The sequence below is a fragment of the Meleagris gallopavo genome, chromosome 2 (genome assembly GCF_905368555.1).
Source record: "Meleagris gallopavo chromosome 2, MGAL_WU_HG_1.1, whole genome shotgun sequence".
Lineage (NCBI taxonomy): Eukaryota > Metazoa > Chordata > Aves > Galliformes > Phasianidae > Meleagris > Meleagris gallopavo.
This window is the reverse complement of record NC_139405.1, coordinates 31489697-31507928: the sequence shown is the minus strand read 5'-3', so window position 1 is coordinate 31507928 and position 18232 is coordinate 31489697. Positions and strand designations below refer to the sequence as shown.

Sequence of the window (18232 nt, the reverse complement as noted above, 5' to 3'; positions counted from 1 at the left end):
GGAAAACAATCTAACATATTTACTTAAGGCAATACAAATTCTGTGATAATACATGACCAGATGATCTTGCCAGAAAACAATTAAAAAAAGGCAAAAAAGTCTTGGCTACGTACTAAGAATGTAACTGGCAAGCACTAAGATATCATATACACAGAAATAACTACTTGGCAACGAATGCATTTTACATAGATCCAGTAAGAAAGCTTTAAAAAATAAACAGTTACTTCAACATTGTTCCTCTGAGCAGACTTTGTAAAATGCCAAATGGACTTCTATGACTTTGTCAACCAAGACTGCCACAGTTAAATATGCCCTGCTATAATCACTGCAAACAATCCATTGGTAAAACATTGACATAAACAATCATGCTTAAGATTCAAATAATTTCACTATATTGAACGCTATGGATAATCCCTAATAATTGTCATCAACTTCCATAAAGAAATAACTATTATGAGACACTTTGAGAATCTACATTTTATTCTAGAATGTGAACAAAAAATAGGTAGTTTTCTTTTTATTTTTAATGTTATTTTTGGATTTATTAACTATGCTTCACTGAGGAGGTTCTACAGATTTTAAACAAGAAAGGAAGCATAGCAAAAAGTGGGTTCAATCTCATTGTATTTCTTAGTAATTACGTACTGTCTGTTCAGTGAAACTGCTCAGTTTCTTTGCCAGTCTACTGAGCTCCGCTAGCTCAGTGAGGGAACAGACAAATGCTGGAGCTTGTGCAAGGATGGGGCAGGACTGCAAAGTTAGCAGCACTGTCAGATTTCCTGGAGATTGGCCAAGAAATTCTCAGTAAAAAGGGTACAACACATATAGAGTATCCACAGATAACTGTAGTAGAATTTGTCTGCCTGAAGATAAACATCTAGTGCCTATTAAGGCAATGGAAGAAACTGAACCTGGCCTCCAGGTGAGGCACTGGATCAGGTTGTTCAGAGAGGTTGTAGATGTCCCCTTCCTGGAAGCATTCAAGACCAGGCTGGACGGAACTTCAAGCAACCTAGAGGTCTAGAGGGAGGCGTCTCTGCCTGTAGTAGCAGGGAGGCTGGAACTAGATGATCTTAAACTTAAAGGTCCCTTCCAACACAAACCACTCTGTGACTCTGTAATTAGCTTATAAATTGTGAAGTGGACTGGGGGCAGTTTCACTCAGGAGACCAGCAGCAGAAGTGGAGACAGATCCTAGTCCTGATGCGCTGTCTGTATGGTCACCCCACCATCACTCCCTCTTCATTCACAAGATTCCCAAGAGCTCCATGAAGCTCAGTTACTAACAGGACAGCTGGCCTCCTTTTCTCTCTTCCCACTAAAATACAACAGTGAGGTAGTCTGAGGTTTAAAAAGCACAATTGGTAGGGAGGAGAGAGGACGAGTCCACTCCATAATTAGCACGTGACTTGGTTTTGCTTTTAATTGTTATGTCTGTGTCTAATTATACAATGCCAAATTGAAAATTCCAGAAATAGCTGCGGTATGCAGATAGCATTACAAATATGTCTGATGCAGAAAGTTGAAGGCAAACAAGCAAGAATCTACTGCAAAGCCTAAAACCTCCAGTTTACTACACAATGTGTTATCAGTATATTAAATGTACTAATTCTGTAGTTTAGATGCTTTTACATAGAACTCATTCTGTTATGAAGTTATGCAACAAAGAAACATTTTCTCTTTTAAGTAATATATTAAAATAATCTACACTACTAATTGAAAGCCATTCTTTAATTTACAGCCAGTCAAAGCAGTGTTTGAAAAACCTAAATGATAAAATGAAGTAGGGTAGTACTGCTATGTTTTGGAAGAAAAGAATCAAGTAAACACAACACTGAGAAAACAGAGCCTGAAACTGTTTGCAGCTCTTAAGAGAAAATACATTTAAAGACTGATCCACACAAAACTTTTAAACTTCATTGCCTGTATAATATAGAACTGACTCTATAAAACCTACTACATTTCTAGTAATCCTACTTAATCCTACCTGATTCTCAATTGGCATCTGACAGAAGGTGTGAAGTGATCCAAAATAAAAACAGATTACATTATTTGTAAGCTATACTCCCAAGGAAAATCAAAAGGGAAAACTAATCATTCATTTTGCTTCAATAAAGATCAAAAAACAAGAGCAAAGAGCTTTGCAAACAATTTTTTTTTTTTTTTCAACTGTCAACAGTGGAAAAGATAAGGCGTGAGGTAAGCATGACTATGAATTCCTGATATCCGGACTTCACATAGGATTTAACAAGTGAACAAATAGAAACAAATACTCCCAGTCATGCATGATAGGATGCAATAGATAAAGAAGTGCTAGATTCCATAAACAAAAGCTCTTGAGTCAAGATGTAGAAACAACTTATATGCACACTTGATCAATGAAGTCAACATTAAGCTTCCATACATATCACATCTTCTGAATGTATAAAATCAGAATCTAATTAAGTTTAAATGGGAAAATGTGAAATTTGTACATCAATTTACTATATTTTTGGAGACAAAGTTAGGAAAGGTTAACAAAAAAAATTATTTCTTTGAAGCTCTGATGACTCCTGAAGAGTCATGTGCTCAGAAACTTGCATGTCTCTACAGTGTCACTGCAAAAACGTGTGTAAACTAAATATTATTAACTATGTAACGCGTGTAAAAGAAGGGCTTGCATGGTAGGAATGAAATCTGCTGCATACAAGAAAAAGATATTTCAAATAAAAATTTGTGACATTCTTTGGCAGCATAATTTTAACGGGAAAAAGTTTTCCGCAGAATCTACACACATATAATTTGCATATGCCTTCATCAAGTAGAGACAACAAGACATTGAGTTCTTTTTAATAACCACTTACATCATAAGCCAGCGAATCTGCCTCATTGGCCACTGTGAGGCCAGCCAACTCTCCAAGACCCAGCTCATTTTCAAGGGTTTCGTCTGTTCCCATAATGAAAGATTTCCCTGAAGAAGGAGGGAATGTTAAAGCTTCCACTGCAAGAAAAAACAAACAAACAAAAAAAAAACAACAAACACAAAACAAACCCTGAAACACAGGCATATGCAATGCTGATTTATAAAAGTATATTTTCTACTTTCAAAATACTAAGTAGCTGAGTGCAAAAAAATGTAAGAGGATCACAGTGCATACCAATAAATTGCATCCTCTGAACATAATACAGTTGAAGTGTGCATGCTCAAGACACTAAGTGTCATTAACCACAACAGGAAAGACTATGCTACCATTCCCCCATATATAATGCAAAAGTAACACAGAAAAGATCAGACCCTTCCCCAGCTCAATCAGTTTCCAAAGAAGCAACAAAAATATAGCCAAGAAGAGTTGGTGGAAGCAGCTGGACTTCCTTCATGACACTGAATTCACATATATCTAAAAGCATGTCTACAGCAAGGCTTGTTTACATGCACTACCGCCTAGCAATGACTGAAAGCTACTTGTACTTCATTGCTATTTGTAAAATTAGTTCAACTGCCAAAGAGATTAGTTAGCATTGAATTCAATGTTTTACTAGCAGTACCCAATCTTACTCATTTGCAGATGTGAGAGCATGCCTATAAGCTCTCTATTCACCATATCATAAACATATCCATAGGCAGATTCACCAGAAACGGAAGGATAAAAGGCTGTGAGTGCAGTTCACATATATGTCACCATAAGGCTCTGATGATACAACTGGAAAGAAGCTGTGCCTTTAGCAACTTCCATCTACATCTCTCCAAAAAACATATATCACAAAAAAAGACTGAATAGATAAAAATGTATTATCTTCTGGACATGACAGACTTTACTCAGTGTTGCACACCATATGAGTCAACTTACAAGGGTTTTGCAGTAAATTACTTCCCAACCTCTCTACCACTCTTTTAATTCCATCATAAATACAAGCTTTGGCAAATGCTGTTGATACCAGGGAGATACAAACAAACACCATCTCATTCTCAGCAGCTTAGTGTTGATGCTGGTAGGCTAGATAAGTTAAAACTGAACAAACTATGGTTTACAGTGAACAGTCTGATTCATTCAGGCTGCTTCCCCCTTGTCTGAAGGCATCGGGTACAGATGCTATTCAATTCCTCTCTAGACCATTCAGCATAACTAACCCAACCTTCCTGATCTTTCCATTCCACTCCATACTTCTATGAAGTATCCTGTTTGCTTTCTCTGACCTTTGAAAGAAATAAAAGCCCTTCAGCTCTGATGTTTGATTAAGTCTCTTAGGTATTACCTTTTAATTACAAGCACCTCTTATCTTCATCACCCTTAAGTCTAAACTTTCGTTGTCTTCATTCTCTCTACAATGTTATACTCCACTCAGTACCCAATGCATACGGAATGCCAAATTTAGAAAGCTACTAGAATTTAAAAAAAACAAGTATACGCCAAAAATATCGATAGGTTTCAAATTTACAAACAAATATGCAACTGGTAGCTTGCAACACCAAACTCAGACTAATAACAGTCAACTGTCCTCTTGTTTTCATCGCAGCCTATCTGAGTCTCTGAATTAAAAACACAATCCTGAAAGGAGATGAGAATAGAGTTTTACTAATACGTCTCTCAGTACATGTAAGAAAAGTTAGAAAGGAAACATTCAACAAAAAATTCCTACACTTCTCCAACTGTTGCTAAGCTACCCCCCTCTTTCATAAAGAAAATCACCAAGCATGTAGGAAATAGAACTATTGAGATCTTCAGTAAGTATGCTACACACCAGAGCTTTTTATGCATCTTAATTACAATTTGGACAACTTACATTTTCACACTCACTATAAGACTGCAAAGCCAACACCATGTCTTTCTCATTTTTCTAAATACGTATTTACCATCTAAATAAATAGCACAATATGATCTTTTACAAGTCTATATCCTGATATATTAATGATGTATATTGCAGCAGTTCAAATGTTGATTCAAATACTTGATTTAGCAACTTACAGAAGCAATATTAATGAAGGAAATCACATGCTATGCTGCAAAGATGAATGGCTTTCCATACAAGCAAGTAACTTAAGAACCTCATATTACAAGCCACCAAATGCCAAGTAAGTTTTTCCACCATGCTGAAAATATTCAGCCAGGGTCTTACTTAGGTTGGTGTCTTTACCTTCCTAATAATAACTGGAGGGGAGGAATGCATTATTGCATTTAGACAGCACTCATAATACTGAATCAGTATTTGTGAAGTGCTTGGAACATCTTAGAGGATACTCTTTAAGCAAAAGTAACTATAAACATCTACCATTTACAAAAGTGTAGGCACATTTTTAATATTTACCTTCATCTGTCCTGTTTATCTCATGTTCAATCAGCCTTGAGCTACTGGGTCTAGAAGAAGGTGCAACAGATGGCTGTAATGAAGGGAGATCATCAACATCTCTCAAGTTTGCAAGCATATCTTGCAGCTTTGACCTGTTGGGCCCTAACCAGAAAACAAACAAACAAAAAATAGTTTATGGATAATTCATAACAGCGTTACTTATTATATCAGATACAGCATAGCAGCACATGCAACAAAGGATCCCACCTTGCATTAAAATGTTATGACACACACAAGAAAAATGAGCACCTATTTGCAGTAATATCGAGTTATCCAGCGTGAAATGAATTTATTAAAAAGAAAGTGGTAGAAGCAACCAAGAATTGTGAATGCACAACTTTCCCCACATTTATACATTCATACTGCATGGAATGATGAAGAATGCCTCCAACTGAGTCATAGCAACAGTGATTATATTAGAGTATTTACTTTTCGAAAACAATTGATAGCATGTGTGAATATTTCAGTACTTGTGCATCAGGTTCTTTGTGCAGCATATTCTTATCATAAGATGATTATTTTCAATATATTTGTGCAGTAGTGTAGGACTGTGGAACTATATCATCTAAAGGAATATAACTACATTAAAATATAAATACAACCGGATCCACTGGCCTACTTCCTGAAGCTATATATGGTGAAGACCCATGCCCTTCTTGACACTTACCTGTGCTTTGCTCCATCATTTTCCCACATCCCTGTTTTGACTGTTTTATATAGGATTGAGGCTGAAACATATCTTCGGCAGTTTTTCCTGTTGTAAGTTTAATTAAGAATGGGAAAATGTCTTACCCATAGTCCATTATGTTTTTTTTCCTAGACCAGTAATAATACAGCTATTTTCAAGCAGCTTTAACACAGCAGTGTACTTTAATATATGTATGCTCTTATTACTTCACAGGAGCGTTTACTACAGCCTTGCAAAATCGTAAGTTTACTAATGTAATTGCAAACGCCACTTTGTCCACCCTAATCATAATGATAGTTAATTGACTAAATTGTGTTTAACTCATTAGTCACAAAGGTATTATTTGATTGAGGTAACAGTAAGTAGGATTTTGCAAGATTGCTTTACTACAGTATTTGATCTACAATACAACAATATTATACTTGGTAGTAGTTCATCATCTAAACATGATTTGTGATGAAGCTAAAGTTACAGTAACAAGCTTTATTTAGTTTAGTTTTGTTTTGTTTTATAATTTAATGTCAAGATATTTAGTCCCTTCTTTCTTCCCCACACTTCCTTCCTTGCATTCTTCACTACGTGCAATGTAACAAATAGCTGAAAATGACTGAAACTTCTCAATTTTTCTACATTGATGCCTATCCACCTATGGTTTGCCCGTGCAAAGATGGAATTTCTGTTCTGTAGTAAAACATTTGGCCTCCCAAGATCAAAGCAATTAAATCAATCCAAAAGATACTATGAATGTACTGAGTAGTTTTCTTTATGAAGGAACACTGGTTGACCAAGCACTGCCATATAACAGAAATTTTTCTCATAAACATATAGAACAATTTTCAGTAATATCTACATCTATATGTAGTTAAATTTCAGTTTTGTTACCAAAAAGAAATAGTATTCAATAGTTGTTCAAGAACATAACTTCAATCATTTGATTAAATCTTTTATGCTAGCTTAACCCTACAACTATCCACCCTGACATAATATAACACATCTGTGTATTTTAAAAATAACAGACGAGTTAAAAATACCAATTTTACTGAAGTTCACATATTGGTACACCCTCTCTATCTTAACCATAAGGAAATTTTAAAACAAGTTTATGAATCACAAGCACTTTGGTTGCCCAACTCAACTTCTTACTGAGTTGCAAATTCCAGTAACCGAAATGATTCCAAAGATGACAAAAATATCTGATAAATTTGAAGCATGGAAATGGTTAACTTTAAAAAGTTTATTCTGTATATTTGACTAAGATTGATCTATTTCAGCAACATAACCAACTACAGAGCAATAAGTAGCTCATCACATCAATACAAAATCTAACACCAGTCAGCCTCTAACAATGATATACCTTTTATATCATTCTGCGTATCTTTTTGGAAGTGAAAGTATCACTGTGATTAACAACCATCTTCCCACAAAGAGAGAGACCTCTCATTTCTTACTGGACTATATGCAGTGTTACTAATTTACATCATTTGCACATGAATTCTCAGTATGGTTAGATCCTTGAAATAAAGCTACAAATACAAAAAAATTTATTTTAAACACTTCATCTGAGTTCAAAATGTTTCAACTCTTAGTTAAGAAAAACATTGTTTTACAAAATGGATTTGCGTTTCAAGAAAGGGAACCAATTATAATACAGGGCTAGAAACTGTATTTCAGATACTGATCAGTTTTTTGTTTGGATAAAAGTATCCAACATTTTTAAAGATAAGTCCAACAAAAGGAAGTCAATAAATCCCATGATTTACAAATAAATGGATGGTTAGAGTTGCCTGCTATTTCGAGCCCTGCAAAACAAATTATGATGACAGCATGACTTTCATGTCGTGAATGTTAAGTATAAACAGGGGTAGAAATTAACCTGTTTTTTTCCTCTGTCATCTAACATGATACTCAAGACAGCTTCTATATGGCTGTTCAATTTGCATACCAGACTTCAATTCTTCCTGTGAAACTGGAATGTTTTCAGCTAAGAAAGGGTTATGAAATTTTCTATATTGAAGTGTGAAGTACTAAACCAATGCATTTTATAATTCACATTTCTGCAAGAATTTTTAATTAATCCAATGCCTGTTTGGAAAAAACTATCTATTCCAACTACTTATCAGGTAACTTGATTGACTATCATTAATTTCAACCCCTGGGAACTGGTGAACAGGAAAGCAGTCAGGAGCAGCAAAGTAACAGAGTAAGTAATTTTAGGAAAACATTGAGAGAGAGATAGAATTAAGGGTGTGAAAGATGTAGGATTTATGATTTTAAAGTGCAATGTTTTCCACTTACTCTTCACCCCCTTTTTCCCCTTGCGCTCCTTTTTGTATTGTTCCTTGAGTTTGGTTATTACTCCCTGGTCGACATTCCAGGCTTCAGGCATGAGACACTGGTCTTCCTTTTCTAAACAAAGTGAAACAAATGAAACATCCTTTTTCAGTCATGTCACCAAGTGATCTCCAACTGAAGGAGGTAACAGCTGGTATTGGTATTTGCCTTATTTCAAACAGACAGAAATAGTACCAAGCTCATGAAAGCTATGAAACTGCTCCCATTCCACTTTTATTTGCTCAGTTTTCTTTACAAGAAATTGAGATAAAATTTCACATGTCTAATTTCTATCACTAGATACACAGCTGTTCATAAAATGTAAGCAACATTTACTTTACAATACATCAGGACATACTTTTCAGCTTTTTCTTTCCCCCACGGAAAGAACTATTATGTGTAGAAAGAAGAGTTATGCTAAAGCTATGTTCATCATAACTTTACAACTCAGATTTTGTGTCACTGTGTTTCAAATATTCATTTCATTGTCTCCGTGATATGTTGTTATTTACACAAAGCAGCAGCCAATCTAAATCTTTGTGGAACATAGCATACACATCACCAAGCATTGAATGAAAAGCACTGAAGAACCTATGAAATTTCACCAAAAGGAGACAGCCTGAGTTATTAGTCTTAGAAAAAGCTACAGAAACATTTCAATATACCTAATGAATAAAATCCCACTTTTTTAAAGAAGACCTCTTTCAAATTGCTTTTTCCAGGAAATTATTTAGACAAATTATTTTCTACAGACTGTCCCCAGATACTTCCTACATGTCCACAGGTTCTGTTCAACTTTACAAGCAGATCTTGAACTACTGTGCAAGTGGTATAATGTGCTTCATTTAAAAATCAGCTGACTGCTCCTGAAAAGCTAAGGACACATTGTACAGATTACTGTAACTGGCTGGCAATGTTTAGGATCAAAAATGAAGGACTTCCTATGTTGCTTCTATATACAATATTGCTCAATACACAATATTGGTGCTTTATGCTACATTTAGCAGCTTCTTTTGTGTGAAAATAACATCAGCGATACATAAAGGCAGTTCCTTGAAGAAGCTTATTCTTACATGCCATTATTATGAAAGACAGACTATGAAATAAAAATAACTGAAAAACCTGAAGGCCTGTAACTCAAAGAAAATCTCCTAACACTTCTAGAAATTGAACTATTTTTGACGACAATTTATTTTTAATGTTAGACATTTGCTCATTTTTTTACTTATCTGTCATCAATAAAAGTAAAAAGAAACTCAAGGTGTGAATTTGAGAACAAAAAAGCTCCTGTTGGCATACCAGCTTTTCAGTGACATAAGCAGTACGTAAGTGGATAGACAGACCTTCAACTTTGGAGAGAAGAAATGTAATAACAACTTACAACAATTTATGATAAAAAATAACATCTCTAAATTTGCTTGGAATGCTGACTTCCATATCTAAAAATATTGAGATGTACTCTCTCAGCAAAGAGGCTACCTACTATTGAACTAATAATTTGTAATCTCTGTACTTGTAATCATTTAGAAATTTGGAGTTCAACTGCAAGCTAGTAACTTCACTGAAATATTGTATCTCAGAATTGTTAGCTCATGTGAGAGCCACTGCTGTCATGGTTGGTTTCCATCAATGTTTTGGTGCTATTATAAAGATTAATTATCTCCCATTCTTCTTCCACAGCTCCAATCTGTCCCCATTAACATGTAAAACTTTACAGAGAAGCTTAAGGAGGAAACAACCACTCATACAAACATTCAGTCAGTTCTCTTCCTCCTTCTCTTCCCTGTGCAGTGCATTTATGTGGAATAATTATTGCAAGATAAAGTGGATCCTGCCATTTTTGGTTGCAGGACATGAACTTCAAGAACACAGAGAACAGTTTGTCAAATTTCACTTGGTGACTGAGGGGCTTGAACACACACGCTTTTAATAACTTGTAACAGAAAATTTGAGAAACAGAATGGATCATTTTTTCCACATTGCTAATATATAATTATATTTCAACTAGTTCAGTTCTTTGAAATGCATTACTTTCCACGTCAAAGTTGGAGAAAGGAAAGAATGTTTGGAATTGTAAAATACATCTGTATCAGAGTTCCTCATTAGAAAGGGGCACTGGAAAAATCACTGAGATTCCACTCATAAAACTGAAGTTCTATCTGCCTATTACTAAAAAAAGAACACAGACACAGTGACTGGAAGCAAAAACTTCCACAAACCCTCACATAAAAGCAGTATAAACAAAAATGGGAATATCACATCACAAGAATCTCAATCTGACAATGAAGGGATTTACTACACGAACATTCAAAAGGTCCTCCCATTATGACAGAGACCACAATCAACCAATCAGAACATACTCTTTGTGCATTTTCTCTCTCCTGATACATTTCATTACATTTCCTTACCCCAGTCTGTTCCATCTCCTGAACTTCTCGATTCCCCATCACCTTCATCTGAGGTAACCAAAAAGTCAAATTCCTTCAAAGCTTCTTCTGTATCTCTGTCTTCACTACTGTCAGATAGCACTCTTTTCCTTACAATCTGAAATATGAGGAAGGAAAGAAAAAACTGAATTAAATAACATGATGTTTATATCTATCAGTAATGTTTTCTATACAAAATTCTAAGAGGAAATTTAAGAAGCAGGAAGAAAGTACTAATTAATAAACAAACCTTAAATTAACATATGGGTTTCCTTCAAATTTCGAAGTAAAAATGAAAATCACCTGTACAATTATTTCCTGTAACTATCAATATTCAATCACTTGATAATGAATCTACAATGACGTATATGATTATCAGTCTTTTTAATATCAGAAAAGTACAAACCTTCTTTTGATAGAAATTAAAAAACAAACAAACAAACAAAAAACCCACCTAAATACACAAAGAACAAAAAACCCCAACGCAATACCATAGGAAGAACTTAAGCAAAGTCAAATAATCTCAACTATTTTGAAAATAACCTAACTCACCTTTGAAATCACTCTACTTATGGACCAAAAGCTTAGCCTAGAAAAATACCTAAGGAAAGTGCTAATTTGCTTAGGTTTGGCAAAAATCATTTCATCCTAATATGTCTTCAGACATTTCACATCTATATACAGTACTTCCATGCTTAAACTGCATTTTCCAAATCTAATTCTAAAGGAAATTTGGTAATGGGAAAAAAAAATTAAATACACGTTTTAACAAAAGACCTCACAGTATGCTTCTTGTAATAAAATTACTTTTCCTTCAATAGTCAAAATGAACTAGCTGCCTTAAAGTTATTTGATTAACTGGCAAATTAACAAATTTGAAATAAGTAGGGAAAAAAATATTTCTATAGAAAAATTACATTAATCATGTACTTTGACTTGGAACCTTGCTATAAGTCAATGTGAAAATACTTCAGTACCTAGGACAACATCCCATAGTTCATGAGGATGAATGGCTGTTTTCTCTAAATACAATGAACCAATTTCAAAGCCTAGAACAATAATAAACACTAAACTTAACACTCCTGGCAGGTTTAGTGAACATGCTATGTTATACATTATATTACAGAAGTGTCTCAGACAGTAGTTCACAGGTCATCAATTACAAGATCCTCTTTAAAAAAAACTTTATAACTCATATTTTTAAGCAGTCATTTTTACAGTTGACCATAAAAATGATCCAGTGTATCCACTTTATGTCTTTTCAAAATTTTTGGAAGCATAATTCAATGAATAAATATTCATTCCAAAAAGAAGAGGATAAAATTGAGTATTATTTACGTGTATTATTTACATTATCTACTTAATGTGATCATTTGATCTAATAATGTTGCAAAGTATACAACATGAGGCAGGGAATCAGGCATTGACTGAATACACAAACAATTTATTAACCACATTTTAAAATTTTTCCAGTTATACTTTTTCTTTTTTCAACAATTCACTTAAATCAAAGGTGGTATTTCAGTTCTGTACCCTACAAACAGAAAATTCTGCAAGTCACTTTAAATATAAAATGCACTGAAAAAAGTTAAAAAATAGTAATAATTAAAAAAAGATATCTGGTACTTTAAAAACTGCATCGAACATATATCAAAAGTACTAGTTGGTATGAAACAGCAGTTCAAAATATGTCACTGCAAACTTCCAGCAAGACAGATAGCAAAGCTTAACTTGTATGCATGAACTCCTCCTGTGCACACATGCTTGGACAGACCATCATAAAGATGCATTAATGATTTGCACGTGTACATACACAGTCATATACTTTGCATATAGGCATCTCATTAATCTCACTTTTTCTGTTCTTCGTAACTTTTTCAATTATTTTTTTCCACTCACTGTTGCGGTATCAATGATTGTTTTCTCTCTTCCTTCAATATCTTCCTCATCTTCTTCATCACTGAAGTCTGCAGCTGCATTTTCAAGGAACTTGAAGGTCTCTAGCAGAGAGGCAGAGTCAGTCAATTCTGGCTTCCTAAACAACAACAACAACCACTATGAGTCAAAAGAAACCATTACAACATCACTTTTGCATTTACCAGTCTGTTCTATTTTATGGTGTCTAACAACACATGAAATTAAAATAAGCCTAAAGATAAAAATGGACTATTTATAGATAAAAACATTTGTTGCTTAAAAACCTAAATGTTATCCATAAATTCATCTTATTACAACCATTATTCTTTATCCAGCTGCAATTACCAGGACAGGCACTTTGCAGTTTTTTGTTTTTTTTTTTTTTTTTTCTGTTGCTGTTTCCATTTTTAATTTTAAAAGCATTTTTAAGCACTCTCCAGCTGTTACATACCCCAAAGTTTTATCAATACTGATGTATCAACACAGAAAGCTGTAGGAACCAAGGTATAAGTTACAGCTACACTAAGCTGGCCTGTCACATGTACCCCAGGGTACAGGAAAACTTTGCTGCTGCTCACTCATGTTCTCCATCTTGTGGGAAACAAACTCTAGATCTATCATCCATTAACTTTTGTTGCTAAATTTGCCATTATAAAATAATATAAGTGATTCTTCTGTAGATGTTAACACTAAACAAAAGAGGAAAGAATGATAACTGGGTGAAATCATGACTGCCAACACTGGCACAAACTCAAGAATTGTCTCTAGAACAGGAACTAAAAGAGTTGTCATATTAACAGCTGAAGAGGAAGAATTCAAAAAGTAGAAATGAAATTCCAATAAATGCAAAATTAAAGCAATTCCAAAATTATTAAGGGGTATAATGTTTTCTATGCAGAAGATGAACTTCTCTATCAGAGATAAAATGGTGAAAAAAATACATTCAGTGTGAACTGTAGTAAAACCCTTTAAAGTACTTCTATGACTTTAAAACTACAAAGGAGACAAACTTTACTGTTGTTTCCTTACCTTTAACCAGCAGTTGTTGTTGCATAGTTCATCACTACATGTACGTCATCTTGATTTTCACAACCACTGAAACCATAGAAGTCTTTCCCTCTCATTTAAGAATTATAGTTCTAAATTGTCTTGTACAGTCATCCCTTCTGACAGCAAGTGCCTTACTAACGCTGTATTTTGCTTCTGCTACGACCCATTTAAAAAGGTTCAATCAACTGACAATGCTATACAGTAAGGCCTTGTAAACTCCCTGAAGTGTAAACACCTGATTATCTGTCCATCAGCCTTTTATTCCAGAGTTTCTTCATAACACTTTGCCAAGGCTTATTACACGAAACATTCAAGGTCAAAAGCTCCGATGTGTAATATGGCGTGGTAAACAAAACAATTCCTCCTTTATGCTGTCTCCACTCAATTATTTCTAGGCATACTTGATAATCATTAGCAGAAGTGGCTTCTGTATAGCTCCAGTACGTCTGCATCTTCATCAGACAATTTGTCACCTTACTCTTTTACTCATCTGCATTGACTGAAAATACCTGTAACAATTTCACTTGCCACTATAAATTCCACTTAGACAGCAGCATAATATACAGTGATGTACTACTGTGCATTTTCACAGTCACTGGTTTTACCGAGTTTATTAATTCTTCTTTCCCTTATCTTAGATGAGAACATCCTTCCAATTTGCCTTGTTTTGTGTAGTATTTTGTCTCTGACAAACCTGAAAGCACTATGTAATGCTGTTCTTTTTCCTCAAGTAATCACTGCACTGGCAGACTATAATGCTTCAATCTGTATAATCTATAATACCTAATTTATAGCAATAATACAGTTTCAAAGAAATCCTATGGGGCTGTTATTTTACTGTTTCCAGCGCACAAATGTAATGTGCTTCACTTTAAAAATTTCTTGTTTTTTAGGCATTTATGAGTCCTAGTTAACTTTTAGTGGACAAAAATGTCTAACTCCGATTGTTATTTCTGTTGTTTTTTTCCTGTGTATAAGATGATATGAAAATCTACTATGTAAAAACATAGTGATTGCTGATATAGAGTAATAACTGCAGATATACCAGAGTATTGTATGAACTAACACCAATCGTAGAAAATTTTAAATGAGAGAAATTGTTTTTATGAGTCAAACATCCTTCTATAGGTAAAAGTCTTTGTAGTAATTCATACATACATTAGTTTCTGTACTCATTTAATCTTACAGTGAAGTGGACAGTAACCACCAAAAGAGATTTTATCTTTTTGTTAAGTAACTGGTCAGACTTCAACTATCTTATCAATTTGTACATAGTTAAGTAGTCAGAATATACACTAAACTGAGTATTGCCATTTACAAATGGAAAAAAAAAGGCACCTTATGCACTGGAATACACAGTAGCTAATCATACATTTCAAAACTTGTGTACAGTACTGAAGTGTACAAAGTCAGCACAGTACAACCAAATATTACTTGTGCTAAAGCACAACTTCCAATAAAGTGTTTGTAAGATAACAACAATAACGAAAGAAAACAGAAGGAGGAAAATATTTAAATTATTTAAAGGCTCTACAGAGAAAAGAAGCTTGAAGCTCATACACAGTTTGAGTGGCTATACTATACCACTAATATATTTTAACAATCTAGTAGTCAACATAGATGAGTCATAGATAGTGACTCATCTATGGTATTTTTCATTTTTTAGTAGTACCTAAGGCATCATTTTAGATATTACCATCAACACAAACATTTACAAATACTCTAAAATACACTAGAGAAAATACCTGGACTTAGCTAATTTGCCCTTTGATGACAATTTGAAGCTTGCTTGTTTCATTATTCTCCACTTGCTAAGTTGGTTTCTGTTATGGAGTCACTCACAAAGTAACAGAAAAAAAGTGGCAAAAATATATTCTGAGACAGAACAATACAATAAATTACTTTAAATTCCTTTCTAGAAAAAAGAATGCAACTCAACACTTCCAGAATTCTTGCAGTCTATAATACTTGGAAAAAAAAAAACCAAAAACATTCAATGGGTGAAAATAATAGTACAGCAGATTGAAGAGCAGGGACCAGCAGGGAACTGTCCTATTACAGGCATTAGTGAAGCAACACAATGGCAAGATTCAGGAAATGCTGCAAATACAAGGAAACTGAAAGAACAAAAATGCCTTAGAAAGGACAATTCCTCTTTACTGGACTGTCTGAAATCAAAACATAAGTAGGGAAGAATGTCACTTTCAAAATGGTGCTTTTTTCTTCTTCCTTAATTTCACTGTCTAAAGGAACACCGCTGGAGAAGAACAAGCCTCCTTCTTGAATGTTTCATCCCAGCTGGCTTACCACTTCCTAACCAGATCTAAAACTCATTTAACCAACACAGCATTCTCTATTAATCAGGCTTAACTCTGTGTGGGCATCACATCCTCCTCTCCTGTGACCATATCCAAAGAGGCAGGGAAGCCTCTGGGTAGAGAATACCTGCTACTCGTGCCTGTGCACCAGTGAGTAGAGTAGGACTAACAGCTCATCACAAGTGTAACAAGCACAGTAAGTACTGCCAGGATGTAAAATACAGCTACATTGATGCTGCAGGGCTCTCCACCTTAGTACTAACAGATGGACAGTATGCAGAGAATTCCTCACACAGGGAACTTCTGATTCCCAAAGATAAAGATACCTTTTTTCCTGTTTAAAAAACAGAATTCTTGTTATTATATGGGCTGGTAACTTCAGTACTTACCTCCCTTAAAACAATATAAACCTAAAATCACTTGACTACCTTTATCCTCAGAAAAAGTAGCTAGAATTTTCTGAAATTGTGACCACCCTGAAAATCTTATTCTAAGATTTTTTTACATGCGGTTTGATAATACAGATGTGTCTCAACTCCTTCATTTCTTTAAAATTAAAAATAATAATAATGTCTTCCCTTGAAATGAAAGAAATACAATTTACGGATGCTCCACGTGTATTATTGAAAGCATGCTGGGATCTCACTGGGCCCAGGCAGCCAGCTCTTTGCTTTCTGCTCTACAATCACAAAGCTCAGAACAAGCATTTTGTGTAAAATCCAGTTGTCCCTGATAAGGAAATAATAGCAGCTTTAAAAAAAAACCTGTAGTGTTGAACTGGCTCTAACATTTAACATTCAAGATCTTAACATAAACCCTCTGGTAGATTTTGTTTTCTTACTACGGGAAAAGTAGAAGCCATAACTTATATGAAAAGCGAAGACATGAGGTAACTAAATAGCACATTGATGACACCTCTTCTGCTTCTAACAAGACCCTGATGTTTCATGCTAGAAAGCCAGGTTTAATTCAGACTAAAGCCAGATTACGGCTGTGTGTTTTCTTCATAACAACACTGTCTATATTTCTGTCATTATTTTTTTCCTCTCCTGATAGTGACTCTGGGGAGTTTCTGTGGTCATGTCCTTGGAGAGTGCCACAAACTTCTCCCACAAACTGCCTGGCCACAAAACCACTAATTGCCTCACTCCCTAGCAGAAAAAAGAGAGGAAGACTTGCTGGATTGGCTCCATTTTTGTTTGATTGGCTTTTAGTCCAAAACGTACACAGTTGCCTTAAATAAAAACAGATTTTATTGACAAATTCAGAAGCAAGAAGGAATACCACAGTATAAAGTTAAATAAACACAGGTTCAGCTGAGGCTGAAAAATGTTTCCAGGACCCGTACAGGAGAAAGCTCATCATGGCCCAGCATCTGAAGAACTGTTAAGTGAATTCTTCCTTGAGCCATTTTTGTTGGCTCAGGTTTCTGTCACTATCAAGACACGATAGCACAGTCACTGTTTTTATTAATTTCCCACTGAATGTCATTATTTCACATTCTAATACAGTCTTTTCAACACGGCTAATGGAGTCCTTTCAAACTGGATACAGTAAATAACATCATGCAAATTCAAATATTTTCCTATGACAACTGTCTTTACAGAACAGTTTAAGAAATCGTGAATACTGTGCAAAAAATCTCATAATATCAACACTAATATCAAACTAATAATTTATAAACTTATGAATGATTATAACCATCAAAATTAAAACACATAGAGCACTGTAGAGACTAGAAACCTTTAAAACTTCTTACAAATCCACACCACACGATGCAAGAACCAGCGCAATACGTGCTACAACCAGTAAGCAACACTTACAAAATGGTTTGGATGCAAATTGGAATTGTGAAAAAATGCCACTGAAAAAAGAAAAACCTTGTATCTTGTCCAATCTGGTCAGATAACTATACTCAAATAAATGTCAAATAAAAAAGGTTTTTAAAAGATAAATATAATTCAGCGTTTAAAGAACCGAGGTAACGTTAAAAAATTCTCTCTCCATTTACCACCCCTCTTACGGTCTCTCTCTCTCCCTGCACAACTTCTGTCTCTTTCTCTCCATTCCTTCTGTGCCATGACTCTCACCTGATACTTCCAAAATAATAATTTAGACTCCTAGTCCTAGTGATCTGTGCCAATGAAATGGAAATTGGTACTACTTTCTTCACTCAG

The 18232-nt window shown here is 34.6% G+C and overlaps 1 protein-coding gene across 3 annotated transcripts in view; it reads right to left on the bottom strand.

Moving 5' to 3' along the window:
- The window catches only part of STRN (striatin), a 64221-nt gene that overhangs the window by 17295 nt on the left and 28694 nt on the right, over positions 1–18232 (bottom strand). The window contains exons 6-11 of one of the 3 annotated variants that reach the window (XM_085219556.1): positions 12670–12805; positions 10753–10888; positions 8309–8419; positions 5993–6079; positions 5284–5427; positions 2844–2950 (exon numbers count right to left, since the gene is read on the bottom strand). In XM_085219556.1, the coding sequence (XP_085075682.1) occupies positions 2844–2950; positions 5284–5427; positions 5993–6079; positions 8309–8419; positions 10753–10888; positions 12670–12805 (721 nt within the window). Of the gene's footprint in view, positions 1–2843; positions 2981–5283; positions 5428–5992; positions 6080–8308; positions 8420–10752; positions 10889–12669; positions 12806–18232 lie in introns of all 3 variants that reach the window. The other 2 variants (XM_085219555.1, XM_085219557.1) reach the window with 2 other exon arrangements.